The following is a 27,795-nucleotide window of genomic DNA, read 5'->3' on the forward strand; positions in this document are numbered from 1 at the left end:
ACCAATACGTATAATGTTTACAAGCAGTCAATGGCGATCGAAAAAGCCAACACGGGTGGCCACAACTCTAGTCTACATATATATAAATGTACTTATACACCTTACTAGTCTGGTGCCATCTTAGCCCAGATTAAACTGTAGTCCACTTCGACAATGACTCAATAAAACAAATATATTCTAAATAATACTAACCTTTACGTTCGATTGTGGTAACCAGTTTTGTCATGCCACCAGATTCGAGTTTAGCCAGTGTGAATAGTAAGAATTAGACTAGTATCGTTTAGTAGTTGGGTTTTGTTTACTTAAAACGTCTATTTAGCTACTTTTTTTCGCTCAAGGGAATCACTATGGCGATTAGTCTGGCGCTTAGTCTATATGGCGATTGAGTGATCACGCTGGCATGTTGAGCACTACATAATGAGAGTCAAACAGCGAATGCAGGTTAGTGATATAACCCATAGCGTACTAGCAAGAGTTAATAATAGAGCTTTCAATATCTCAGGTGGCTGCAGTACTGCAGGGGGAACGTCATCGCAACGTCCGGCTTGGTTACCCACAATCGATGTTAGAAACCTGGCCTTTATAAGTGTTACAGCTGTCTTGTGAGACTCTCCCCACCTATTAGGTGAGTGGTACATAACAGTTATACAACGTGCACTCGTGCTCTGCCTGTATAAACGCACTTGCCTTCGGGCCTAACGGCCCTCAAGCTCGTGCGTTTATATCAGGCAGAGCACTCGTGGCCGTTGTATAACTATTTAATATACCATGGCTGCGAGGGATTTTGCTGATATATACACCCAAAGCCCGAGGGCTGTGGGTGTATATGGCAGCAAAATCCCAAGCAGCCGTGGTATGTATAAGTGATATATATCACTTGGGACGCACTCACCTAATAGGTGAAAGAACTAACAAGAACTCATCCCATTTGTTTTATATAGTAGCATCTGAAGATTGATCGTGGTTTTAATAGCATGGGCTAATAGCCATCAAAACGTTGTCCATACATTAAAACGTCATTAATACGTTACTATGCTTCAACACGCAATGTTAGAAAACTTGCGATTGTGGGATGGAGTTTATATTGTTATCATTTTTGTACTAAGTTAACCCAACTAACTTCGCTATTGGGACAGTAAGTACACTACAAAAATGAGTCCCACAATACAAAGCTCTATGTCGCTCAATATAACGAGTCAAAGTGCATCGATTCTTTGAACTGGCTGGGTATCAAAGTCATTGGCAAACCGCTTTCCCATGATATTGCCCGGGCAATATGCGAATTAAACACCGAGCAGTGCCTTTGAACGCCCACGCTAAAGTGATATATATATATAAAGAACTTTGCGTGGGAGGATCAAAGCAAAAAAAAGTGTTCTATTGTTTTACTGTGATTTAATATCATGCACTACTACTCCAACTTGTTTCAGTACTTTTTATCGATGTGCTATGGTCCCCACTCTAGTTGAAAATTCCAAAAAAAAATTTGTGTACTTGTTTGTTAATTTTTTTTGTAAATAATTATTATGACTGGTGAACCCATGCATGCTGCATCAAAAGAAAGAAATGGTGCTGCGCGCCCCAGATCACCTGAAAAGTGAAGTATCCATTTTGCTTTGTTGTCAGCTATGTTCAACCCGTTACACAACATTATGAATCAAAAACTGTTCGAAAAGCACCTCTGCAATCAAAGTAACCACTATGAAAATATGAACGATTTCCATTAAAAAGGGAAGCCATCACATGCTACGCCTAATTGACACTTCGCTGTCAGAAAAGATGAATGGGACACAAAAGAGAACACTGGTAAGTCCATGAAGAATGCATTGTACATACTGCGGTATGCAAAAGGAACCTCTCGGGTCGAAGTGATGTCGAACAGTGAAAAGTCAAGCCCATACGCTTGTCTGAATGTACCAGTCAGTCAGTTACTCAGTCAGTAGAAAATTCTGTTGAATAATTTAAAAAACATTTCTGTAGCAACTTGTTGAAAGCATTTTGGATCGATCTGAAGGATTGTTTGGGCTTAGTTTTGCCTAACCAATATTGCCTCATCGTCATCTGGGAAAAGTGAGACTGGTTTTTGGGTGATACTATTTCATGGGCCACGCCTACTCCTTTGTGGTCCCTACTATACAGTACTATCGTACTGTATGATACTATCATACTGTACTATCGTACTGTATGTTACTATGTGTGATTGCGTTGTGACTAGTTATGAATGACATCAAGACACACATATTTGAATTGCAGAACAAATGAAGATAAAAGTACAAATCATCCACTCACGTAGGATGATTGACTGTGAGGTTGGAACAACAGACACTGTGGCTGACATAAAGCGAAGGCTAGCTAGAGAAGATGATGTTCTAGACAATGAACAAATCTTGGTCTCAGGAGGGGTAGAATTGAGAGATGATTGTCTGCTATCTGACTGTTGTGTGCACTGTGAACACAGCACTTTACAGCTGATAATACTGATGGATGGTATATGCTGTGTACTGCATTGTAGCTGTGTACAGATTGACAATAACTAGACATAGAATTTATTGTTTTCCTTTTTTTTTACTAAATTCATAATCCTTGAGAATGCCCAACATTTAATGTGATCAATTCTTAAGAATCCTGGATAGGTGTACTGTGAACCATCTTAATGGATGACTTTACTGTACAATGACCATATAGATGAGTGTGTACTAGCTATTTGGTAGATGCCATATTTCCTGTAGTCAAATTGTATGCCTTCCACATGTTCCATAGGCACTGGTAGATGTACAGCACAAATGAAAGTGAACATCTATGTTATACCGTACAAGAAATCTATTCAGTTGCTATTGAGAGATACTGATACAGTGAGGACTGTGAAGACAAAGCTTCAGGAGAAACTAGACATTCCGTTTAGTATGCAGAAGTTGATATATGCTGGACAGGAGTTGAATGATGAATGTGACTTGTGTGAATACAACATACAAAGGGACTCCACACTGCAGCTGGCAGGACGTAAGTTATTTGCATATGCTTGGGAGATCCTGTGGTGACCTGGCTTTGTTTGAAGAGGCCCTTGCCAGAATAGTTAATCAATTAGTAAAGTTTACTGCTGTAAACTGCTTTTCTTATTGATGTGATAAACCCAGCTGGTCACATATACAGCATTTATATGTGTAACTTAGGTACTTGTGTATATCCAGTGTATATGTCTATTTTATAGCTACTTCACCATTACATTTGAATAAATCATTATCACGAGAATCAAGTCGTCCATTTAGTAACTCTTTTTCCAACACACCTGATTCTCCGTCATCAGCAAACAGTTTTCCTCCGGCAATAAAAGTTTTATACAGGTTACATCCTGAATTACAGAAACATATTGACTTTGTCTCCCTAATGCCTTACTTGAACAGGCATGAAGTTTTAACAGAAAATGAACGACACAGCTTAAATGATGAAAAAGGTACTCCTGCAATGAAGGTCAACTTGCTGTTGGGGTATCTAGAAAAGAAAAATGATGAGAATGTTAATGATTTTGTGAGAGCATTACATGAAGAGGTTACACACACAGGACACAAAGAACTGTGCAAGCTACTGGAAGACAATGACATACACATTCATGTGGAATCATGATGTATATATTTTTAGTAAACACTCTGCCTTCTGTGTTCATGTGCCTAACTGGTAAAGTTGATAAGAAATAAATAAATACTAGTTACAGAACTTATGTTAGCACTTTTTAGATTTTATAATCATTGTTGATTTTTTACATGATTTTGGTATAATTTTTCATATTTTTCTTTAACATGTGTATGTATTCTAGTATTTGTAACAATTGCTTTGTAATGTCACAATGTAGCTAATGCAGTGAAAACAAATTTTTTATCCGTTCTGGCATATTAGTTGTATCTGAGCTGCAGTGTTGGGAGTAACGCGTCACAAAAGTAGCGCGTTGCGTAGTATTATTACTTTTGTGGTAATTAAGTAATATAACGAAATACGCTATAAAAATGGGTAATATAACTCAAGTTACTTTACTTACAAATGTAACGCGTTACCTAAGTAATCTAGTTACTGTAACGAATCTAATATTACGTAATATTATTACTACAAGTAACAAAGTTACTAATCTCGTTAGTTATCCTCTGAGTAACGCCTAGCCACAACAAAGTAACGCCAGCCTACTGAATGAAGCTTATTCACCAGCTTCTTACTTATAACCAAGATTTGCACATTGTCCAACGACGCAATCATGTCACGTGATAAAGTGGGGTAGTTTCACACGTGACAGCTTAAGGCTGTGGACACAAAGTAATATAATATGTAATATTATTATAGTTACTTTATTTTATGGGTAATATGTAACTGTAACTAAATAGTTCAGTTGCAAGTAATATGTAACTAGTTACTTTTACAATGTAACTTGCCCAACACTGCTGAGCTGTTGTTCACTTGCAAGTTCAAATACCTCAGTCTTCACAGCATTTGTGTTCACAGTTTGAGTGTTGTAATGATATAATATATCTAGGACAATAATGTACACAATTAGTAGTGCACTGTGTATGTTGAACTGTTGAATAATCAATCTGTTTATTATTGACTGCATGTAATCATATGATACCATGAGGCACTTGGAATCTAAAAGATCTGAGTATCCTCCAAGATTTTTTTTCAAAAGTATGAGGGTATTATTTTATGGTCACGGGACCATTTTTAAAATCAGGCTTTCTAATATTTGATTTCTGTTGGTTGTGCATGCACTCATTCTGATATATATTGATCATGAATTGAGTTGTGTGTGCCATTTTGAAAACAAGTTTAATATTAGGCTCTCGAATAGCTAGCTATCACTATGTTCGAATTTTTGAGTTGCATGTGTACTGTAACAAAATATTTGGTCCCGGTGCATAAATGGTCCGGCCCAGTGGCGGATCCAGGATGGGGCATTTGGGGCAAATGCCCCCCCCTTCAAGAAATTGCATTCAAGATCGAGATACTCTAATAGAGCAGTCAATTACTCTAATAAAGCAGTCACAATGTTCATGAGGCAGTGTAGCTTACCTATGAAGCTACAAATAGGATTTTATTTTACATAACAATGCAGACGTGATATAGTTGGTAAGGATAACTAGCTATTGTTGTTGTGACCTTTTTTTTTTGGTCTTCAACTGGTTTTCAGCAAGTTTTTTTGGTCTTCAACTGTTTTTCAGAAAGGTGCCCCCCCTCTTTCGAAACTCTGGATCCGCCCCTGCGGCCGGACCACATATGTTCGACATAAATGGTCCGGCTGGACCAGCTATGACAACAAAAATGGTCCTACCTGAGCAAAACTGGTCCGGGTTATAATGTCAATGGTAAAGCTTAGCCACTCATCACTAGACTCACTACTTGTCGTAATTAGCTATACCTCAACTACGTACCATATAACTATTACCGTACATGGTTTCAGCCACGTCTCTTTGACAGAAACGCATGCAGGGCCACTTGGGTCCCAGGCCCGGGCAACCATATAATTGTACACTACAATAACATAAAGATCGAGATACTCTAATAGAACAGTCACCGTACAGCAGTCTGGTAAGTTTATTATCTCTGGGTAAATGTTCAGTAATATATAACACTCGATGTAACAGCTACTCAAATAAACTGCTGAAACTAGCCACATATTAAGTCACCTAAAATATGTTGATTGGATAAGAAAAAGTATAGCTATAGATATGGTTTATTATGTCTTTTTACAGATAGATGTATAAGCTATGGCCTGACACTATTAATTTTGCAACCTGAAGATGTCAAGAAGGTTAAAATGTTCTATAGTGCTATGAATGCTTTAAGAACCTTCATCAAATCAATGGTTTTGAATAATTTATGCATATATACAGCTATAGTTGTTACTATAACATTATTATTGGGGGTACAGGTAAGAAAGCAAACCCTGTAAAAACCTGATCTAAACAATCAAACTACTACAAAAATAGCTATACAATATCATACTGGCAAGAATTAATCATAATAAAATCTATCTATAGGTGTGTCTTAAACAAATTGGTTGAATTAACATTAACTGAATCATGAGGGAGTCCATTCCAATCATTTATAACATGGCAAAGTTATATAGTGTGTCATATAGCTAGGCTGATGTTTGAATAATGACAAAGAGCTACATTAGTGTATATGCATATTTTAGCTGTATAGTGGTACACTGCATGGTTTGCATGCAGAAATTCAAATTTTGTCTTGATAACTACATATACTTTGAAAGAAATAGCTACAGGGCTATTGATTGCATAGCTATATATATATACAAGAATTCTAATTATGCATGCATTTCAGCTATAGGAGTCCCATGCATACATGATATAGAATGGTAATGCACAAGTAGCTACTTTGGGACATTTATTATTATTGCTTTACTATGATGTAAGTTATTATTGCTTTATGGCAAGTTGCCAAAGGTCCCAGTAAATGTACAGGCATTTTAATTAACTTATAATGTCTGAAAGTTAATAGGTGCATGGTGGCAGTTCGTGACATTTGCTACATGGATATAAATAAAGGTTGGTACAGTGGTTTTAATTATAGCTATTGAGAAGATCTACAAAGTGAAATCCTTTAGTTTTGTTTACAATGGAGAGGTTGGTATCAATTACTGAAAGGGAATTCCGCATGCTTTAATGAAACCGTTCATTCTCCTTGATCTTTGACTGTTCTATTAGAGTTATTGATCAATTAATTATCTAATTTATAGTGTCGGTAGTTTTTATATTCCGGCATGCATTTTCAGGAACTACGTTGTGAGCAAGGATTTAATATTTGCGTTCAGTGTAGCATCAACCATATTAAATGCTTCAGATAGCTATAACTTACGCTGCAAATTCCCGCCAGCCATGTTCAGCCCGGACCATTTATGCCCTGGCATGGGTGGTCCGGGGGGACCAGTTATGTAAGCACAAGTGGTCCGGCCGGACCATTTGTGACAGCATAAATGGTCCGCCCGGACCTTATATGCCCGGACCATTTGTGCGTCACAGTGACAGTACCCTAGGAAAGTACAATATACTTGGTTATTAAAGCCTCAGTTGCTTTTAAAATGGCACTCAAAATGTTAAACAATTCCACATACAGTGCAATTAAACATTCAAATCATTAAACACTTCTTCTGCACTTTAGTCACTGGCGGACCAAATCACATGCTCTATTACGGACGGTAGTTCCCCTTTGGTGGCCCGCGCGATTGATCACGCGAAGAATCCAAGTAGTGGATTGTAGTGAGTGCATTGCATGCTTCAACCAGATCTCCAATCATTAAAAGTAAGGCTTGTATAATATATAATGTTATGCATTTTAATAGCTATGTCGGGCATTACTTGTGTACTCCAATTAATGAGCACATTGTGTGCACACCAAAGGGGCACACTACTTATGGCTATTGCTGATCGCCGTTTGCTTTCACTGTACTTGCGGTATAATTAGTATTACAAATTCTGTGCTATTTAGGCAAAATTTATTGCAGTTCTACAACCTTCCGCTATTCCAAGTATGAATATTTCTTGAAGTACATACTCAACCAAGCTGTGGGATGCACTAAGAAAAAATAAATTTCTAAGAAAAATGGCATTTACCATCATTTCACCTTTAACCCTTAATGCCCCATGTTATAGAAATGTGTGCATTATTTTTTTTAAATCCATGATAAGCGATTTTGTGTAATGTTTTCACATTTTCTGGTAGTGGCTATATAAGGTAACACCTATAAATAGTAGTCAGGGTGGTTCTGAATAATGCTCAGACGAGAGAAGAGCTGTAAGATTGTTTAATGGATTACCCGTGCCTCAAGAACAATTTGTGTGAGTGATGTTGGCAGTGAAGAAGTTCACAGGATAGTTTCTGCTGAATTCTCTCTCCCTACACTAAAACTATTGAATGGGCTAATCATGGAATGATTATATTGCTGGTATAGCCTACGGCGAAGGATTGAGAGACTGTATTGTGTGTTATAGGCATGTGCAAGCATGCGCATGCTTTTGTATTGCTGCAAAATCGTCATGCAAAGGTTTATCAGCTATTGTATTATTTCTATCTGTTAACAGTATCTTTCTGTTGTGTTTCAAGTTTAGGAAGAATCAGTTCAGGAGAACTATTTTATAAAACAAAAATATGAAGTTCTTGTTTAAAAATTTGTGTTGAACTTTTTCGCACCATCAATTGGAGAACTACAGTATCGCTTTAAAATTAGAATCTATGGGCACTAGAAGCCTGATTGAAAGGCTTATCTAATCAAACAAGCGCTACTAAGGACTTGAGAGAAAGCGATTTCCGCTGGTGGGTAGATGTTTATTATAGCATGCGTGCAATACTTGGGACAATAAGGGATAAGGCTGTGCAGTCACAGCTATTTACTTTATCGAAGATCTAAATCTGTGCCTGATTGATTTTGTAATTCTCTGCTTGATCTTTTCATTGTAATTATTATGTACAAAACTAGGCAACATAAGTTGAATCAATTTGTACCGTGTATGTAATATGGCATATTTAATGTTCTACACACAGGAATGAAAATATTCATCAAGCCATTGAATGGTAGGAATCTTGCTTTTGAGGTGGAAGGTTCGGACACTGTGGGAAATTTAAAGGCTCTGATTGAAGATAAGGAGGGTACACCACCTGAGCTGCAGAGACTAATATATGCTGGGAAACAGTTGGAAGATTATATGACACTGACTGATTGTGTTATTCAACATGAGTCCACCCTAAATTTAGTGTTAAAAGGTTTGCCAACATGCATATGATAAACCTTTTCCGTTAAGAATATATATATTTTTTATTGGAGGGGCTCTTGTATTTTCAAGTAGGAATTGTTTCCCTTTACAACTATTAATGAATTCATTTTACAATTAATAAAGACAATGTGAAATGATTTACCGACATTGCCATACCTGTTATGACAAAAATAACTGATCTGTATTAGACAACAGTTCCCTCAAATAGAGGTCACCATGACACAATTTTTAGGAGTAACACTATTTTAGAAAAGGGCTTACTATGTAAAGCTTCTATTTCCTTCCCTTTTAAATGAAGGGGGTTTGAGACCGGCCATTGGTTTTTGGATAGGCCTAAATGACTTCCAGAATTGCAATCATCAAAAAAGTGTTAAACAGAATTGTATGATGCATATCTGTAAGCACACAGACTTGCAAAGACTACTCATGTCATTTATAATGCCACTAACGGTACACATTATTAACCAGGCCTATATTTGAGATCAGGCAATTATTTCCCTGTGTGCTGGAAGCTCCCTAGCTAATAACCAAGACTAATATTTATTTGAATGCAACTTTTGTATGAGGAAATATGATATATGCACACTATCATACAGTACAGTAGTACTCCAGTTATCCAAACTTTCAGTTAACTCCAATAATGATTAAAAGTAGTAGTGTATCTAACTGTGTATTGGTAGCTAGTAATAAAGTTCATAAAAAATTTTACTGTTTGCAAATGTGTGAATACATTGTTTAAGCTCAAATTTTCCAAGTTATGGATTTTTCAGTTATGTGTATCTGAATGCTAGGTGGTTCCCAGGAGTTCGAAAAACAGGTAGCAGGGGTTTCCCCTTCCCCCCCAAAAAAGGCTTTAACATCGTGATTTTTTTAACATTGGGCGGTGGCTGATTTTGAATATTCACTGCATTGATTCACTGCATTACTAGGTTAAACACTGTGGCATTTAACCTAGTAAATATGTGGCTGACTGTTCTATTAGAATATTGTACATGACTATTGTATTAGGGAACTGTTTTATTAATCTATCTACTGATCTCGTGAGCTATAATAGATCAAGGAGTATGGTCACCATGCCTTGTTTTCTGTAGCAAAACGTATTGTTGTAAATACAGTTGGGTCATTAGGGGGTATGGTTGCTGTACTCTACAGTGAAGCTAAGGTGCGCATAGCAAAACAATTAAACAAAGCGTATTAAAGATTAAGTAGAAAATGGTATGTGAGCAATGTTTTGAAGTTAAAGTTTCTTGTTCATGAAGAGACTCCAATAGAAGTCTCTTAGTACTAAGAGACTCATGGTCGACCACACCAGTTAATTATCACTGTGCACACAAGAATTTATTGTTTACCGCTGAAATATTGTCAACAAAACAATAGCCACAACCAATCTACAGTAGTGGCTAGCTAGTGTTCTTCACCACCCTATACTAGTGAGTTAACTGCTGTTTCGAAGTGGCTATCTGTCTCAACTTCAGTCGGATACACTATTGGATTGGCCCAAGATAGAAGGATTAAACTTCACTTGTTAACACGCCATTAACAACAATTATCAGTTTTTCATCACGTGATCATTTTTTGAAAAAGTTTTATATTTACAAAAAGAAAGTTGTAAAGTTTCTTACACTCCCAGCCGTGGTTCACCAGAAAGTGAATCACCAAAATTGTCTAACCTAAAATGATATACAATTGATCAAAATGAAAGTAAATGTTGTAATAAGTTTTGTTTACTCTACGGTTCAGTTCTCCCACCACTGCTGCCTGTCGTCGTGGTCTCCTTGTAGTAGCTAATTCTGGAGTGTGTGCGGTGCTGTCATCAGTGGACGGTGGTGGTGACATCTCTTCAGTTTCACCAACTTCGATCGGGATGAGATGTTGGGTGCTTCTTCGCAGTAATCAAGATTTGTTTTGCTCGTCAGTTGTTTTGATGATTGCAGCTCTAACCTTCCCATCATTCCCAGTTAACAGTTCTTGGACAATGGCAATCTTCCAAAAGAGCCGCTTGGTGGAATCGTTTTTGAGTATCACAACATCTCCAACATTTATCCTTGGTCCATTGTGAGATTGCCATTTGTCACACTTATGTTCTCTAAGGTTTGTTAGAAAAATACGTGTTCCTCCAGATAGAGAGAAATCGATTCATTGCGTGTCTTTGCTACTTGCTCTTCTTCGCCAAAGAATCATGGGTACTTGCTACCTCAAAAGCTTCACTATTGGGCCATCTGGTGATTCTTTGGCCATAAAGCAAGTGGGATGGTGAAATGGAATAACTGACACCTTCCATGTCATCCTGATACAGTTCCATCCCTTGCTCTACAGTAGTGGTGCCAGTGATCAAATCATCCACATAAAGGCAGTCCTCTGTTTGTTCTTTGACATTTGCGCAAAGGGTTTTGTATGACTGCAGATGGTGTGATATAACTGCCCCTAAGATGGCTGGTGAAGATCTTAGTCCAAATACTAGCCTGGTGAATCTAAACTGTGTAACATTACTTTGGGGGTTCAATGGATCCTCAAGCCACAGGAATCTGAGAAAATCTCGGTCCAAACTGGAAATTCCCACCATGAGAAAAGCTTTCTCAATGTCTGCAGTGATAGCTATTGGGTGTGATCGGAACTTGATGAGGATGTTAAATAACTTTGGGATAAAATTTGGTCCGACTTGTAGACAGTCATTTAGTGAGCATTCATCCTTCCCTGCCTTGGCTGAGCCATCATAGACGATGCGGAGTTTGGTAGTGCTGCTGTGCTGCCACACCACTCCATGGTGGGGTAAGTAATGAACCATGGCCCTTTATGCGGAATTATACCTCGTCTGTGATTCTGGAACTCTCTCAATGATCCCCTTAGACAGTTGTTCCTGGAGAATGTGGTTATACTCCTTCAATATTTGAGGGTCTTTTAACAAGCAGCGGTGTAGTGACCTCAGACGATTGAGACTCAGAATGCAATCATCAGAAAAATTCAAATTTCCTTCTATCCATGGTAAGTTCACTTCGTAGCGTTCACCAGTAAATGTTATGTTACCAAAAAATTGGTTCACTAATGTTTGGGCAGCTGGAATATCCGTTATGCCAATTGCTTCGACCTCCCAAAATCTCTTCAGGGTATGTACAAGCTCATCGTTCGCAGAGGCAACGCTACTGTCATCATAGGTTAGTATCAGGTTGGTAGAAGTAATGTTCTGATAGTCTACAGAATTCAAGGGCCCCGATAGGAGCCAGCCAAGCTTACTATTGATAGCAACGGGGCCACGACCAGCCTGATGGACCTCACTTCCCACAAAACTCCAATAAAAATCTGACTCCACCAGTACATCAATTGAATCTCGGAATTATCTGCCAGTTCTAGACCCATTAAGTGAGTAAATTGGTGGAGATTTGAAACAAGGGGTAAAGCAGAACAAATGACAGGAAAGCTCAGAGCAAGAATCTCAGTTTTGTCGGACGAACCTGGTTTGCACAAACACATCTTGAATAGTTTACAATTCTTAGCCCTGTGTTGCGCATCCCCAAATGTGTTTATATAAAGTCTCTCAGACTGGACAGGGGATAATCCCAGTTTGGAACAAAGGCTCTCTGTCACATAGGACCTTGGCTGCCACAATCAAATAAGACACGAATTAGCTCTTGTTGTGTACCAGTCTCATCAGAGGCAATGGCTTGTGCTGTTTGCAACAAAACACCACCCTTGAACACTTGTGTATTGGTGGTATTACTTAAGGAAGTGGTCGTAGTATCCTTATTACCAGTTGTCACGGTTTCATTAATTGACTGTGGTACAAATGGTTCAGCTTCAGCTGACAGGCTGTTGCAGATCGACTGGTGGTGTCGTTGATGACAATTGCGACAAGTTTTTGGGCTACGGCAGTCCCTAAGCCTGTGATTGCTCTTTAAACAATTAAAGCACCGGCCACTCTTAAGCAATATGTCCTTACGAACCTTAATGTCCCTAACCTTGTCACAGGAGGCTGAACTCCCTCACCATACTATTACCCTTATCACCCACAACACACTAACACTGGGTTGTGCGCCACCAAACGTGGGCTACTGTTTTTCAAACTGTTAACTGCACACATACAACTGCATACAACAACTACCTATGCATGTACAATTGGAGAGTGGGGGCTTAGCAACAACTAATGATAAGAGAGAAATAATAAATTTGAGACTGCCCAGCCCAAAACAGCCTCAGGAAAAAACCTGGCAGGCATTTTTTTTTTTTTTTTTTTTTTTTTTGCTTACCAGGAAAAACCCTAAATTTGCTCCACTCTCATGTATGTGTATGCACCAACAAATCAGTTTAAAATTCCAGCATGTCTCTTGTCCATTATCATCAGCAAATCTATCTAAAGATAGTCAAAGAAAATATATAAAAAATCTTTTCATTTTAAACACCATCACACTAGGGAGGGTGGGTGGGTGTACCCCACTAGCCTTAACACGTGGCGTAGAATGAATAATCACACCTAACTTAGCCTTATAAACCTTTACGTCACGTGAGAGAGGCTCACGTGACCACCAATAGTATTCATGCGGGAGCTTATTTTCTGTCTAATTCATTACATTCAACCGACAGAAAATACACCTCCCTCACCATACTATTACCCTTACCACCCACAACACACTAACACTGGGTTGTGCGCCACCAAACGTGGGCTACTGTTTTTCAAACTGTTAACCAACTCTAGGGTGACAAAGATAGGACTGCACTACAAACTGAGCTTTACATTATAAGCCAAGCTGTTTGGTTACGGATAATCTGTGCTCCAATGAATCCTCTATGTATCCATCCTTTGCATTTTCTGATTTCCACCTACCATGGCGCTTGAATAACCTGTCGGGGACTCCAGCATTAGCCGCCTTGGTAGCTCCACCAACTCTCATACTGTGTAGCCCAAAATCTTTTGGATCATAGCCTAGATTTCTAAGCTTATTTTTAAAAAGCCTGTGAAGGCAGGTGTAACTTATGCTGCCCGACTCACGCAACCTGTCTCCCAGCTTGGTCTTACATATTGGGCGGAACAAAAACCTTTGATCCCTCCATGAGATCTGCGTTCTCCTTATGTATTCTTCCAGCTTGCTTACTGGACAGGTGGCTGAGCCACATCTGGCAATCACTACTTCCTCTCCTTTTCTCAACTGGTCTCCCTTACTATGTGGAATATGTAGCACTATGTACTCTTCATAGACAGAGATATCACAGGGCTGAATATTCACCAGTTCGCTGAACCTCAAAAACCCTGCGAAAGATAACAGGCATGCAGTGGTAAGCCTTAAATCAGTTAGGGTGCCACTCATCTTTGCATCTTCCACCATCCGCTGCAGCATAGCTACCGTCATGGGAGCTTTCTTGACAACAGGTTTAGCCAAAGATCTCTGAAGACCCTCTAGGATAGCTTTAACGAAGGGGGAGGCTGATGGAGAGACTAAGCCTGCAGTAGAGTGTACCCATGCCAGGGAATTGCATGCTTCCTCCACTGCCAATTTTGAGCTGACTGTATCGGCAAGGTGTTGCAAGTAGAGGCCAACATGGTGCTCTTTGGCTGGGATTGCTGGCATTCCATACCTCTTAGCCCAGCTCTTCCACCGTTTGTATGCTGCAAGGTATTTCTTCACTGTGGAGTTTGCTCTACTATGCAGGATAGTGTTTGGGAGCTTGTCCGCCAGTTCCCGAAGCTCTGGGTCTTCGACCTCCTTCACTGCTGCCCACACGCCTTGCGAATATATATCTACAGAATGACAAGCCATACAGTAAAAGAGAAACTAGGCTCACCAGCTAGTCCCATCACCATGGTCCAGGCTGTTGGGTCATACCCCACTGCCTTCTAGACTGTGACCACTCTTGGGTCATACACAACAGTCCTCTAGACTGTGACCACTCTTGGGTCATACGCAACAGTCCTCTAGACTGTGACCACTCTTGGGTCCTACACAACAGTCCTCTAGACTGGGACCACTCTTGGGTCATACACAACAGTCCTCTAGACTGTAACCACTCTTGGGTCATACACAACAGCTCTCTAGACTGTGACCACTCTTGGGTCATACACAACAGTCCTCTAGACTGTGACCACTCTTGGGTCATACACAACAGTCCTCTAGACTGTGACCACTCTTGGGTCATACACAACAGCCCTCTAGACTGTGACCACTCCGGGGTCATACCAACAGCTCTCTGGGCTGCAACCATCACTAGGTATCCTTGGATGTCTGGAAGTTGAGGTGCAAAGCTAGTACCATTGTGTTTGGGACCCCTTGAATAGCGTGGACCCCGAGTGACCTGGCATGATTGACTACTCCATTCTAGGAAGCTCCCGTATCCTTACTACAAAACTTGCTGGGTGGGTTCCATTGGGAAACAACAAGGGCCAAAATGGGGCCGACGGCCACTTTGGGGCAATCAGAGTACCTGAAGCCTTATGTATGCTTGCATGTTTAAGCAGTCGGGGGATCAAGAACATAGGGGGGCACCACCAGTTGTTTTCATTGCCCCAATTGCATGTGAATGTGTCGATAGCTTCTGAGCCTGGACACCAATAGCGGGAGTTAAAACGGGGAATTTGGCTGTTGTACCCATCAGCAAACCTGTCTACTGTATGTGGTCCCCATAAGGCATTCAATTCCCCAAACACCAGTGGATTCAACATCCAGTCGTCGTGGTCAACCATCCTACTGATATAGTCAGCTATTTGGTTCTCTTCCCGGGGGATCCACTCGGGCTCCACATGGATTCTTGCCTTTACTGAGGTGTCAAAGATTGCCAGGGCCTCTTGTTGGAGGGCAAGCTTCTTGCTCCCATTTAATACGATTCTCACTACATTTTGGTTATCGGTAAACCAATGCACCCTTTTGTTCTGTAATTTAGATTCAAAAGACTCTAGGACCATTCTGACTGCCCTCAATTCTCTCCATGTTGAACTTTGCGCTGCCTCCTCTTTTGACCACTGGCCATTTGCAATTTGACCACCATGTTCCACAGTGTAGCCACCATACCCCGTATTACTGGCATCTGAGTATACCACCCTTATTGCTGATGGTTTTGGCCATAGGTCCTGTCCATTGAACAGGTTCATTTTGTTCTGCCAGAACAGCATTTCGGATTTTGCCTCTGCCGACAATGCCAACTGTTGACACCATGACACCCTTGTATTCAGGACAGCATACATGCCACGAGTCATCAGACGGGTAATTGGCCCAAGGGCCAGTGACATTGAAACTATTTTACCAATCATGCTAGCCAAAAGCTTTGCTAGTATAACTTGTTTGTGACATAATGATTTTAGTAATTCGCAGGTATCCGTCAACTTTGTCTGAGGGATGAAAAGTTGACCTTCATGCAGGTTAATCTCAAAACCCAGCCATATTAACCTCTGCTCGGGCTCCCATTGAGATTTTTGCTCATTAGCTATTAGACCCGCGCTGGCCAGGTCTACCTTTACCTTCTTGCTAGCTTCGATAGCTTTGTCTAGACCTTCGATGGCCACTATTCCATCGTCCAGGTACAGGACTACTCTTAACCCTTGGCCCCTCCAGTATCCTACTAATGGCCTTAATAACTTTGTAAAAGCATAGCAGGCTGTGGATAACCCAAAAGACAAGACAGTAAATACAAAATAGGACTGTGTACTATTCCACTCCCAAGTAAACCCAAGGTAGGACTGGTGAGGCTCAAATATATCCAGGTGGTGGTATCCAGATTTTAGGTCAAACTTGAATAGGAAATCGTTTTTGTTTAGCATTAGCATGGCAATCCTTAGGTCCTCGTACTTGAGCCGGTCCTTACGTAAGTATTGGTTTAAATATCTAAGGTTGAGCACCAGTCTACATTTTCCCTCCTGGTTAGTTACTACTGATAAGGGACTAGAAACAAAGGGCTTCTCCTTGACTTCTCTTATGCACCTATTAGCTAGGAGTTCCTTGACACTATCAGTGACAAATTTTTGATGGTTAAAAGCTGAGGCATGGTTACGCTGCTCAAATGGAGCTGGTGCGTACATCAGGAGAAGCTTATAACCGTTTTGTATTCAACCCAGCACTGTAGCTGGGGCCTGCAGCACTTCTGTCCAAATCCCAATACATTCCTTAAGCCGTCCCTGGACATCAACTATCTGTTGAATAGTGACCCCTTGTTCCTCAGCCTCCCAGGATCTGCTGAATTCTAAATCCCAAATTTCATATGGGTCAGGCTCGGGAGAGGTCGAGTATGCCTCACTTGAGCATGTTACACCTTTCCCTTGGTTAGGATATTTATTTGGGCTACCTGGCTTGGTTGGGATGACCTCCTGGTCACCAGTGGGCTTCCCTACCTTTGTATTATCAACACCTGGTGCACCCTTATCAGGAGCATACTCTGAAGCTCCATTAACAGGTTTTTCTTGTCTGTAAGCCTTGTCAACACCATGTAGGTGACAATTCAATACTTGCTCAAGACCATCACCACTATCCCCTTGCTCGATACTGAGCACACTTAGCCCTATTGCACTACCAGGGCACCTTACCCCATTGTGACACACATCATACGACTTATTCATAAAAGGATATGGTTGCTGGGATTTGTTGCAGGATCTTGCAAGGTGGCCATACTCTCCACAAGTGTAACAAGGGCCCAGTAGTCTTGTCTTCAGGGGTGGCGGTCTGGGCTGTACATCCACAGGTCTATTGGCCGGTTCTGCCTTACCCCGCTTTCTAACTGGCCCATTGTCTAACGTGGCTCTCCTCTTTTTGCTGTACCGCTCCTTTTTAGCCTTGTACAGCTTCTTTTCATTTTCGGAGTTGTCTGCCAGTTCGTCGGCTTCGTACTCCGCCACCACCCCCCAGTCCGAATGGTCCGCGATGCGGATGTGTTTCTGCCGGACCCTGATGGCCTCCTTACCCTGATCGAGCTCCGTGGTCGCTTTTTCTAGGGCAGCCTTGACTGCGTCACTGTTAGGAGCCATCTTCCCCAGGGTCTTCTTCGCCACATCGATGTGATCCTCCACCGTTGAATTAAAAATGAACTGTGCCTCATTGCCCTTCTTCTTGAAGTGATAGGCCTTCTTGTTCATCTTCGCCATTACTTCTTGCGATGTGCTGGCCTGGCTTGCTTCTACTTCGTGCTGGAGTTTGTCCAGTTTGGCCGTGAAATTCGCCTCAATGCCATCCTTCGTGGTGGTGATGGCGTTCATCAGTCGTGTAAATTGATCAGCTTCTAGAGACATCGCTACGGTTCGTAGGAAACTCGAAGAACAGTACCCCACTAGCCTTAACACGTGGCGTAGAATGAATAATCACATCTAACTTAACCTTATAAACCTTTACGTCACGTGAGAGAGGCTCACGTGACCACCAATAGTATTCATGCGGGAGCTTATTTTCTATCTAATTCATTACATTCAACCGACAGGAAATACACTAGTGTTGCCCTTGACAATAAGCACATCGAATACTAGCACCCTGTGTGACAAATTTACCAGCGGTTGGGGGATGGCGTGCAGGAATGACATTAGGTGTGCCTGGGGTTTTGGCCCTCGAGCCATCACAAGCTTCTCTGGCTTCTACCTCTCGTTTAATAACATCCATTAAATCGTCAATTTTCCATACCTCCTCTGTAGCCTCTCTAGCTACCCTCAGTTTCACGTCATCTGGAAGCTTAGACATGATTATTGTAATTAAAAGGCTACCATATTGGTCCGAGTTCACATTGAGAGCAGCCAACCCCCTTATATGTACATTAATCTGATCATAGACTGACCTGAGCATTTGGGGTTTGTCTGTAGTACAATTAGGTATCTTGATGATCTCCTCCATGTGAGCATCAATAATTTTCTGGAGCTTCCCAAACCGTTTCCTTAAAAGATCAATTGCTGATTCATAATTCGCTTCGGTGAGAGTCAACTCCTTGATTGAACGAGCAGCAGGGCCTTCCAACAGACTGTGCAAGTAGTTGAACTTATCCACAGTTGAAAGTTGAGTGTTACTGTGTATAGCAGAGTCATAAGAATCCCAGAATGATATCCAGCAGGTAACGTCACCCTTAAATGTGGGCAAGGTGCGCTTTGGGAGACGTGGCCTGGTGACAATGGGAGAAGTCTCAAGGGGATCAGTATTATTAGCTGGTCGCATAATAGAGTCGAGTTTTGCCTTGTATTCAATTATTTTAGCTGCGATCACATCAGCTTCTTGTACTTCTCTTTCAATCTCACCAAGTTCACAACACTTCATTACATCATTGTCTAATTCGGTTAACACCTTGCTTTCGCCTCCAGCTGTCGATGTACAATATTCAGCTTATGACGGTGATCTTCGTTCAGAGTCTCGGACGCTAACACTTTGTCGATTTCCTTCGTGAGTCTAGTAAGTGCTCCTCTATGTCCGGCTCTAATGGCCTTGTAACAGTCGTGGTTTGCTTCCTTGGTCATGACTCTCCAAGTGTCGAAGGCCTACAGTATCGAAACACACAAGCGAATAACTAGTCGATATATCGAGGGTTCTTGCCTTCTCGGGTACCGTTTCCAAGTGCTATGCCACGGTACAACAGCGTTTAAGTGTGAGCGAGAAGGCATTCGTCGCAGGAGGGTTTGCTTATCATCAATAAATTTCGAGATAAATCGTGAACAAATCAATCATACTTGAGTTCAGTTTGGCGTGTTTTCGGGCCCCACGTTGGGCACCAGATGTTTCGAAGTGGCTATCTGTCTCAACTTCAGTCGGATACACTATCGGATTGGCCCGAGATAGAAGAATTAAACTTCACTTGTTAACACGCCATTAACAACAATTATCAGTGTTTCATCACGTGATCATTTTTTGAAAAAGTTCTATATTTACAAAAAGAAAGTTGTAAAGTTTCTTACAACTGCAGTGTCAAGGCAGGTATTGGTGTCTTACTTTCCTAGAAAATGGCTGGGTATTAGGTTTTAGTATTAAATTATGGACATGTATAGAAAATAGACAAAAATATTGTTAGTTGGCCAGAGGCCTTTTAGTCTGTCCATATCCTGTTGTTGACCAAAAATGATCTAAATTATTCTTAAAGTTGTTGAGATTACTTGACTCAATGACATTATCAGGTAGGGAGTTCCACTGATTATTCACACTGTTGGTAAAGAAGTTGAGCCTGGATGTGAGTCTACATTGCTGTTGAAAATTCATTGATTGTGACCTCTAGTTACGCTATTTGTAAAAACAAAAAATGGTTGTGGTGTGACTCTGCTAAGATTGTTCACCAGCTTGTAAACATCAATTAGTGCACCTCTCTGTCTACGACAATACAATGAATATAAGTTAAGATGGTGTAATCGCAACTCGTAAGGTAAGTGTGCTATTTCTGGGACTAGTTTGGTCGCTCTTTGTTGAATTTTTTCCAGTTTATCAATGTCTCTGGCCAGATACGGACTCCAAATTGACGCACAGTACTCTAAATGTGGGTGGATATAAGTTTTGTATAGAAGCAGGAAGGATTCACTGGTCAAGTGATTAAAGGTTCTCTTAATTAGACCAAGGGACTGCATTGCTTTTGCAGAGGCTTTATCACATTGTAGACTAAAATCAGTTTTGATGTTATCCGCACGCCTAGATCCTTTTCAGATGATACAATAGTAAGCTTAGATCTTGATCCTTCTTCATCCATATAGTATTCATAAGTTGAAGCATTTCCATATTGCAAATGTTTACACTTACTGGCACTAAAGCGCAGTAACCATTCTTTCGTCCAGCTACAAAGATTATCCAAATCATTCTGAAGGTGGAGTGCATCTCTAAAGCTTAGCATAGATTTTGATGTCGTCAGTAAACATTTTAATCTTTGTGTCCATCAAGTCAGGGATGTCATTTACATACAAAATAAACAGTAAGGGCCCTAGTAACGAGCCTTGGGGGACCCCACTGTCTACTGGGAACCATGTAGATGTTTCACCATTAACTAATACTCTTTGATGTCGACCACATAGAAACTTACTAATCCAGCTGTAAATTCTTCCACCTATTCAATTTGATCAATAACCTCTGGTGGGGTACACTGTCAAAGGCTTTCTTGAAATCAAGAAATAATACATCAACACTATGACCTTGATCAATTGAAGTTGTCCAATCTTCAAAAGTTTCCAGTAAGTTGGTGAAGCAGGATTTTTGACAAGTAAAGCCATGTTGTTGAGGGAAAACGTATTATGTTCGGTAAGAAAGGTGATCATGTGGTCACAAATAATTGATTCTAGCACTTTACAAGCTTGTGATGTCAAGCTAACAGGGAGGTAGTTGCTAGGTAGGTTTGTTTGGCCACTTTAAAAAATAGGGGTAACATTTGCTAATGACCAGTCCCGGGGAAATTGTTCTGATTGCAATGATTGATTGTAGACTAGGCAGAGAGGTTTGCATAGGTGACTGCAAAAAGTAGCAAGTGTATAGGTGTATCTCGTCTGGGCCTTGGGCTTTAGTGACATTGAGTTTGAAAGTTTGTTATAAACCACCAATTCTAGTAGCTATATGACTCTGCTTTCATTTCTTCTACACAAGCGATCCATTGAGACTTGCTTGTGCTAGTTTGATTTTGACTGGGTAGTTGTGAGCGTACTCGTCTGGTACACTAGCGCAACTTATTTCAGTATACAACTTTAATTAGTTTTTCTTTAATACTCAAACTGATGCTATACTTGTCAATACCACACTAAAATGTCGGCCTTCGGGAGTTTCCTGTGAAACTCTTCACTGATTTGGCAAAGTGAAGCAGTAGTATGAGGCATAGTTTCAATGTCCTTTTTACTGCTGGTTGACCATTTTTCTAAGACAGTTAGACACCAATACCAGCGACTTCAAGGCATAAATTTATTCCTCAAAGATGCTGTCTAACTAAGCAGGATCCCGTGAAATAAAAAGTAGTGAAATGATGGTACTGTGTAGCACATTAATTTTCATAGTGAGAATTTTGTAATAGTTGAATTTACAAACATTTACAATTTAGGGTGTGGGAGCAAAGCATGTTCAATCAAGGCTGGAGTCAGTTTTATATACTACTTTGACACCTAAGATCAAAGGAAACCACAAGGCTATATTCCATACATTGCACTACAAGGCAATATCATGATATTGCCCTGTGGTTAGGACGATATCATGATATAGAGCAGGGGGCAGGACATGATGTTATAATGCGTATGAATGTAATTGAATTCCAATGATAATTACTTGATGAAAATTAACGTACTAGCTACTTGCATTATTGTAGATGCCGATTGCATTTACTACTAGTGACTAAGAATACAGTGAACAATAGCATAGGTACACAGAATTTATTCTAAATAATGCCAATGCCCTATTGCAAAATTCATTGTAAATTCGCTGAAGCTCAATGAAGCTCAATGCACGAAGAGATTTCTATTTTGGTGAATTACCATTTCTGACAATAAATCCAGCACTAAACTTCAGTTTACTAGAACTATACCCTATGCTAAAAATGTGCAGTACGCACACATCACATAATTATTGTGACGTCATGTCCTAGATATATATATATATAGAGCGTGATATAGAGCCTGTAACTGCCTTTGATGCTGAGGCAGTTACAAAGCACCAGTTAACTTTGATTCTGTATAATGAGCTTGCTTAAAGTTTTGCATTGTGTGTTTGAGTTTAGCATAGACTTTATTTAGTTAGGCTAAGCATTCTCTTGAAGGAAAAATAATAATGACAGTATTGCATAGTTCTGTCATTTTTGCAATGTGGGGATTGTTTTTCTACATAACACATTTCAGCCGCATGACAAGATGGCTCAGACATTCTCAAGTAGAAAAACCACATAGCTTTTTTTGTCTGTTTGGATCCCTACCTTATTTTGATATTTAAGGGTGCTTTGTACAGTTTGCGTAAGGCTTCCCAAGTTATATGGTGGAACAAGTTATCTTTTACATTGATGGAAATATTATGGTCGTTAATTAGTTTGTGGCTTATTACTGAACTTTTAGCACCTTTGCAATAGGCAACAGGCACACCCCTTGCTATTCTACACCCTTATGTTTAAAATAGAACCAATCTGTCATTTTTCACCCAAAAGGCATGAAAATTTTGGATGAGTTACTGTAGTAATTTTGCTAAAAAAGCGCTTGCAGTTTTTTGATAACAACTTCAGGTGACAAATAGCATGGAAGTGAAAAGAAAGAGGGGTGGCAGTGTCAAACCAGAGGTTGAGTATCTGATGATTGAGAAGCTAATAGACAAAAATAAAAATGCACAATTGTACTGTTATGTATAGTGTATCATGAGAGTATCAGGTTAAAGGGAAAAATTATAACTTGCATTCTACAGCTAATTAGCAATTGGGTTTGGACTAAAGTTGCTCTAGTGTTAGCTTATATCCAGTAAGAAAGTACAGTATATTTGCCCAAACCATTTGTGAGTTATGGTAATTTCATGGGAGCCGTACATGAACTGTACAGAGCACCCTTAATGCTTTATATATGCTATACCACAAGTACAATGCTTATACCACACAGTACCGCATATGGATGTAACAAGCTACAGAACACTAAGGACTATAATTATATCCCACAACAATGAACCAACAAGGCACCAGAGAGTTACTCACAAATTCGCAAAAATCTGTCAATTGAATAGTTCAAACTGGAAGTTCTTACGTCATTCCAGTGAAGAATTACAATTGCTAGACGAAATGATGCCTATAATTGGTGACTTAATATGTTGCTGTTTATGTTTTAGTGTGTAGTAGGCAGTTTGACTTGTATCTAAGACTTCTGTGGTTTTGTATTAACAGTTTGTAAAATTTTGACAGTGAGGATTACACACAATAATACTTTAATGAAAAGGGTATATGCAGTGGCGAATCTAGATGGATTTCTGGGGTTTTGACAGAAACCCCCTTTTAAATTTAGCTCAGTGGCAGTCTAAATACATAAACATTGTTGTACTGACAATTTGTCATAGCAAACAACTATATACCACTGTATTTCAGTAGCATGCATGCAGTTGCACTTAACTAACACCATTTATAGCTATTAAACCCTCAGCAACACTTTACTTTTCATCTCCCACTGCATTAAAAACGATCGAGATACTCTAATAGAGCAGTCATGTAACTACTCTAATAGAACAATTAAAGCTACAGCTTGTAGTCATCATATTTGCCCTATTTTTAGCTATAGTATTTACAGTTTAAAGCATTGGATTTATTGTAATTGGTAACTAAAAATAGCCTAAAATCCGATCTGAGAGCTTCTAAAATCTCTAAATTTTCCAGAGAAATGTCTTTTTCAGCTATACCAACTTTCAGAAACCCCCTTTTAAAAATCCTAGATCTGCCACTGATATGAGCTGTGGATTCAATACGTTAGGGTGGTAGAACAGGACTGAGTGGAAAACCTTGGCAAGGAGTTTTGTTGAAACACAGAACACATACATCATTATACAAGTACACAAAAAACTTTCAACTAGAGTAGGGACCATAGCACATGGATAAAAAGTACTGAAACAAGCTGGAGTAGTGCACGATATTAAATCACATAAAGCAGTGAAGTGTTATATCTCTACTGTGCTCAAGATATCATAATGGAAATGGACAGTGGGGATATAACACTTCTTATTGTTTTACTGTGATTTAATATCGTGCAGCTTGTTTCAGTACTTTTTATCGATGTGCTATGGTTCCTACTCTAGTTGAAATTTTTTTTGTGTACTTGTTTCTTAACTTTATTTGTAAATAAAATTATTATAACTGGTGAACCCACACATACCGCATTCAAAGAAAGAAATGGTGCCGTGCTCCCCAGCTGTCAATTATCATCTGAAAAGTGAAGTATCTATATATTGCGCTTTGTTGTCCAGTTATGTTCAACCCGTTACACAGCATTACAAATCAAGAACTGTTTGAAAAGCATCTCTGCAATCAAAGTAGCCACTATGAAAAATACAGAAGATTTTCATTATAAAGGGAAGCCATCATGCACTACCGCCAAATCAATGCCTTTTGCTGTCAGCAAAGATGAATGGGACACAAAGGAGGACACTGGTAAGTCCATGAAGAATGCATTGTACATACTGCAGTATGCCAAAAGGCACTTGTCCGGCTGAAGTGACGTCAAACAGTAAAATAATCAAGCCCGTAGCCTTAGCCATTATTGAAGTTATGCTTGTCTGAAGGCATTAGTCAGTTACTCAGTCCGTCAGTTACTAGAAAATTCCGTTTAATAATTTGAAAAAAAATTTCATAGCAACTTGTTGAAAGTGTTCGGGTTGATCTGAAGGCTTGTTTTACCTAACCAATACTGCTTCATCGTAGTGAGGCTGGTTTTTGGGTGATGTTTTTTTCATGGGCCATGCCCAAACCTTTGTGTTCCCTACTATACAGTACTATCGTACTGTATGATATGCATGCCATTGTGGAATTTGTAGTTGAAAGGAATGCCCAGATATTTGAGATAATATTTTAAGTTCTATTATTAGAGTGCACAAATGTTACGAATAGGAAGAGTATAATATTTTTATGTATCTGTGTTTGTATGTACTGCAGGGAAGCCTCGACTAAATGTACAACTGATGAATGAACAGACCATGTCTATTGAGTTTGTCCCCTCAAGAACTAAAGTAGAACAGTTGAAGACTGAGATAGAACAGAAAGAAACTATTCCACTTGATGAGCAGACGCTTATACATGAAGGAGTTGTACTAAAGGAAGGATTTCTGTTGTCTAAATACAACATACAGGAAGGGTCTAAACTTCGCTTAGTACGCAAGATCAAAGGAAGTAAGATTGTATACTTCATAGTTCTATATTATGAAATATCAGACATTTGGGACATGTTAGTTATGTTTGAAGATATTTTTCAACTGTCAGTTAACAAGCTTCTTCAAAATGTAATTGACTTCGGTATTTTCAGAAAAAAATCTTATTATATGTCTTACAAGCACCACAAAATCACCAAATAAACATTTGGATAAAAAGGGTATTTTATAGAAATTTCAAAGTTTCTCTACCATTGAATGATATGTTGACATGTTGTACACACACCCATACAGTTACTATTTGTGTTGTATTTATTTGTTTTCATCTTGTCAAATAGTGTTTCAAATATTCATCAAAACTCTCACTGGGAAGGTGATCATTTTGGATGTGAGGGATGCAGACACAATCAGGGATGTAAAAGCCAAGTTACAAGATAAGGAAGGTGTCTCACCTGACCAACAGAGACTGTTATTAGCAGGCAAACAGTTAAAAGATGAGTGCACACTTCACCATTATAACATTCGTGAAGAGTCTGCTGTGGACCTGATCAAAACTGGTAAGTATATTCCAACCTATTGGGTTAACTGTCATTTTTACAGGTGAGCAGTTTTCTGCAGATACTGCTTGTGCATTGCTTGCAAGAATTGGGCTACAGGAAAAACTGATCAGTGAACTGGAGAACAAGACTACTCCAACTCAGCAACTTCAACCACCAAGTCAAGAAATGGAAAGGCAAAAGAGAGAAAATGATAGACTACAACAAGAACTTAAGAAAACAAATCAACATTTACAACAACTACAAACAAAGGTACAGCATTTAGAGAATGAAACTCGACAGCAATTTGCAAGGTTTCAAAATACGATCGACAAACAAGTGGATAATAACCAATCAGTACATGCTCATTGTAACCACTTGGAGAATACGGTGATACAGAGTCTACTGGATAGGATTGAATCACTTGAAGGTGCAGTCCAAGCAGTAGAACGATTGTGGGTAGTTTCACGAGAAGAAATCAAAATCTCTGACACCATTTTAGGTACTGGAGGATGGGGTTGTGTTAAGGTAGCCTTTTATCGCGGACGAAGAGTTGCTGCAAAGGTTATGCACAGGAATATTGTATCTCCCCACTACAAGGGACTGTTTGAAAAAGAAATGAAAATCTCTGCACGTTGCATGCATCGCAATCTTCTCGAGTTTATTGGTGCAGTACCGGATGATCCAGCTATAATATTAACGGAAGTAATGGATACTGACCTGAGAGAAGGTTTAACAAAGGGGAACGTAGCACCTAATCATATATACTCCATTAGTATGGATGTCAGTGCTGGCTTGCTGTATCTGCACAGTATCCGTCCACATCCTCTCATCCACCGAGATGTTAGTGCTCCTAATATACTCCTAAAATTTGTTGAAGGGACAGGATGGATTGCTAAACTATCAGATTTTGGTTCGGCTCAGTTTACCCACCTTGCTCAAACTGTTGGCCCAGGCTGTTTTGTGTACTCTGCTCCTGAAGTGCGACAGGAAAGCACTGCCTACATGCAGACAGTGAAGATCGATGTGTATAGCTATGGTGTATTGTTGATAGAAATGTTAACTAGGGAAATACCGATTGGAAATCTTGATGCCTTATTGAGGTCCATCTGGTCAAGATGGCCTCGCTGTTCATCCCTGATTAACAGGTGTGTCAGTTATGACCCAAGCCAGCGACCATCGATGAAACAAGTCATTGATGAACTCAATGCTATCAGATATGAACTGCGGTAATGTAATGTAACTAGTGTGTGTTTGTGTGTAGCTATAGTAAAGTGATAGCCAATTTATTTTTCAAATAAAGTAAAGAATATATTTATAGTGCTCTGATTATTGAGTTGGCCTATACACACACAAAATTTCCACTTTTTCCCTGTGCAAGTTTTGCAGAAATGTGCCTTTGTGCTATTAGAAAAGTAAAATTAAGACAAAAATATTCACAATGTTTAACTAACTAGCTAGTGTGGTTTATAGATGAGGAGTTAGTGATATTAAATTTCCATTTTATCAATTCACAAAACAGTAACCTGCAGTTAGCTATAGGCAAGTAACACCCCTGATCTATTTTTGAGTCTTTGAGTTTACTTGCAAGGATTCATAATCTTGTAAAAGTAATTACCAGAATATGGACTTCAGCACTGCTGCTAGAATATGTGTAGTTTGCTATTAGTTGCTACCAAGTGATTTGTATACATATATTATATTGTGTGGTGGTGCATGCCACCTTGGTACTCATAAAACTCCTGCATGATGGTATAGTTCTGCATGTGCTTCAACTGTTGTTAGTTGTCG

The 27,795-nt window shown here is 39.6% G+C and overlaps 3 protein-coding genes across 4 annotated transcripts in view; 2 read left to right on the top strand and 1 right to left on the bottom strand.

Moving 5' to 3' along the window:
* Window positions 1-3,866, top strand: part of LOC136259552 (uncharacterized) — a 33,477-nt gene extending 29,611 nt beyond the window's left edge. For both annotated transcript variants that reach the window (XM_066053020.1, XM_066053021.1), the window contains exons 7-9: window positions 2,254-2,487; window positions 2,761-3,000; window positions 3,209-3,866. In XM_066053020.1, coding sequence (XP_065909092.1) covers window positions 2,254-2,487; window positions 2,761-3,000; window positions 3,209-3,621 — 887 coding nt within the window. In that variant the 3' untranslated portion in view covers window positions 3,622-3,866. The remainder of the gene's footprint in view (window positions 1-2,253; window positions 2,488-2,760; window positions 3,001-3,208) is intronic.
* A 4,059-nt stretch (window positions 3,867-7,925) lies between these two features.
* Window positions 7,926-27,322, top strand: LOC136259553 (uncharacterized). Its single transcript, XM_066053022.1, has 6 exons — window positions 7,926-7,978; window positions 8,278-8,310; window positions 8,539-8,757; window positions 25,257-25,490; window positions 25,807-26,025; window positions 26,069-27,322. The coding sequence occupies exons 3-6, from the start codon at window positions 8,541-8,543 to the stop codon at window positions 27,235-27,237; spliced, it is 1,839 nt and encodes a 612-aa protein (XP_065909094.1). The 5' UTR covers window positions 7,926-7,978; window positions 8,278-8,310; window positions 8,539-8,540; the 3' UTR covers window positions 27,238-27,322.
* On the bottom strand, window positions 12,993-14,965 carry LOC136259554 (integrase/recombinase xerD homolog). The gene is made up of 2 exons (XM_066053024.1): window positions 13,495-14,965; window positions 12,993-13,113 (listed from the first exon to the last, which is right to left on the bottom strand). The coding sequence occupies exon 1, from the start codon at window positions 14,513-14,515 to the stop codon at window positions 13,496-13,498; it is 1,020 nt and encodes a 339-aa protein (XP_065909096.1). The 5' UTR covers window positions 14,516-14,965; the 3' UTR covers window positions 12,993-13,113; window position 13,495.
* Window positions 27,323-27,795: the final 473 nt, after the last annotated feature.

Source organism: Dysidea avara, chromosome 7, assembly GCF_963678975.1.
Source record: "Dysidea avara chromosome 7, odDysAvar1.4, whole genome shotgun sequence".
In the NCBI taxonomy this organism is placed as follows: domain Eukaryota; kingdom Metazoa; phylum Porifera; class Demospongiae; order Dictyoceratida; family Dysideidae; genus Dysidea; species Dysidea avara.

Coding starts and splice junctions, on each gene's coding strand:
- LOC136259554 (XM_066053024.1), bottom strand. CDS start 14,515: ATGGCTTGTCATTCTGTAGATATATATTCGCAAGGCGTGTGGGCAGCA.
- LOC136259553 (XM_066053022.1), top strand. CDS start 8,541: ATGAAAATATTCATCAAGCCATTGAATGGTAGGAATCTTGCTTTTGAG. Junction 25,491..25,806: donor AGTACGCAAGATCAAAGGAA/GTAAGATTGTAT, acceptor CTTGTCAAATAG/TGTTTCAAATATTCATCAAA. Junction 26,026..26,068: donor TGTGGACCTGATCAAAACTG/GTAAGTATATTC, acceptor TCATTTTTACAG/GTGAGCAGTTTTCTGCAGAT.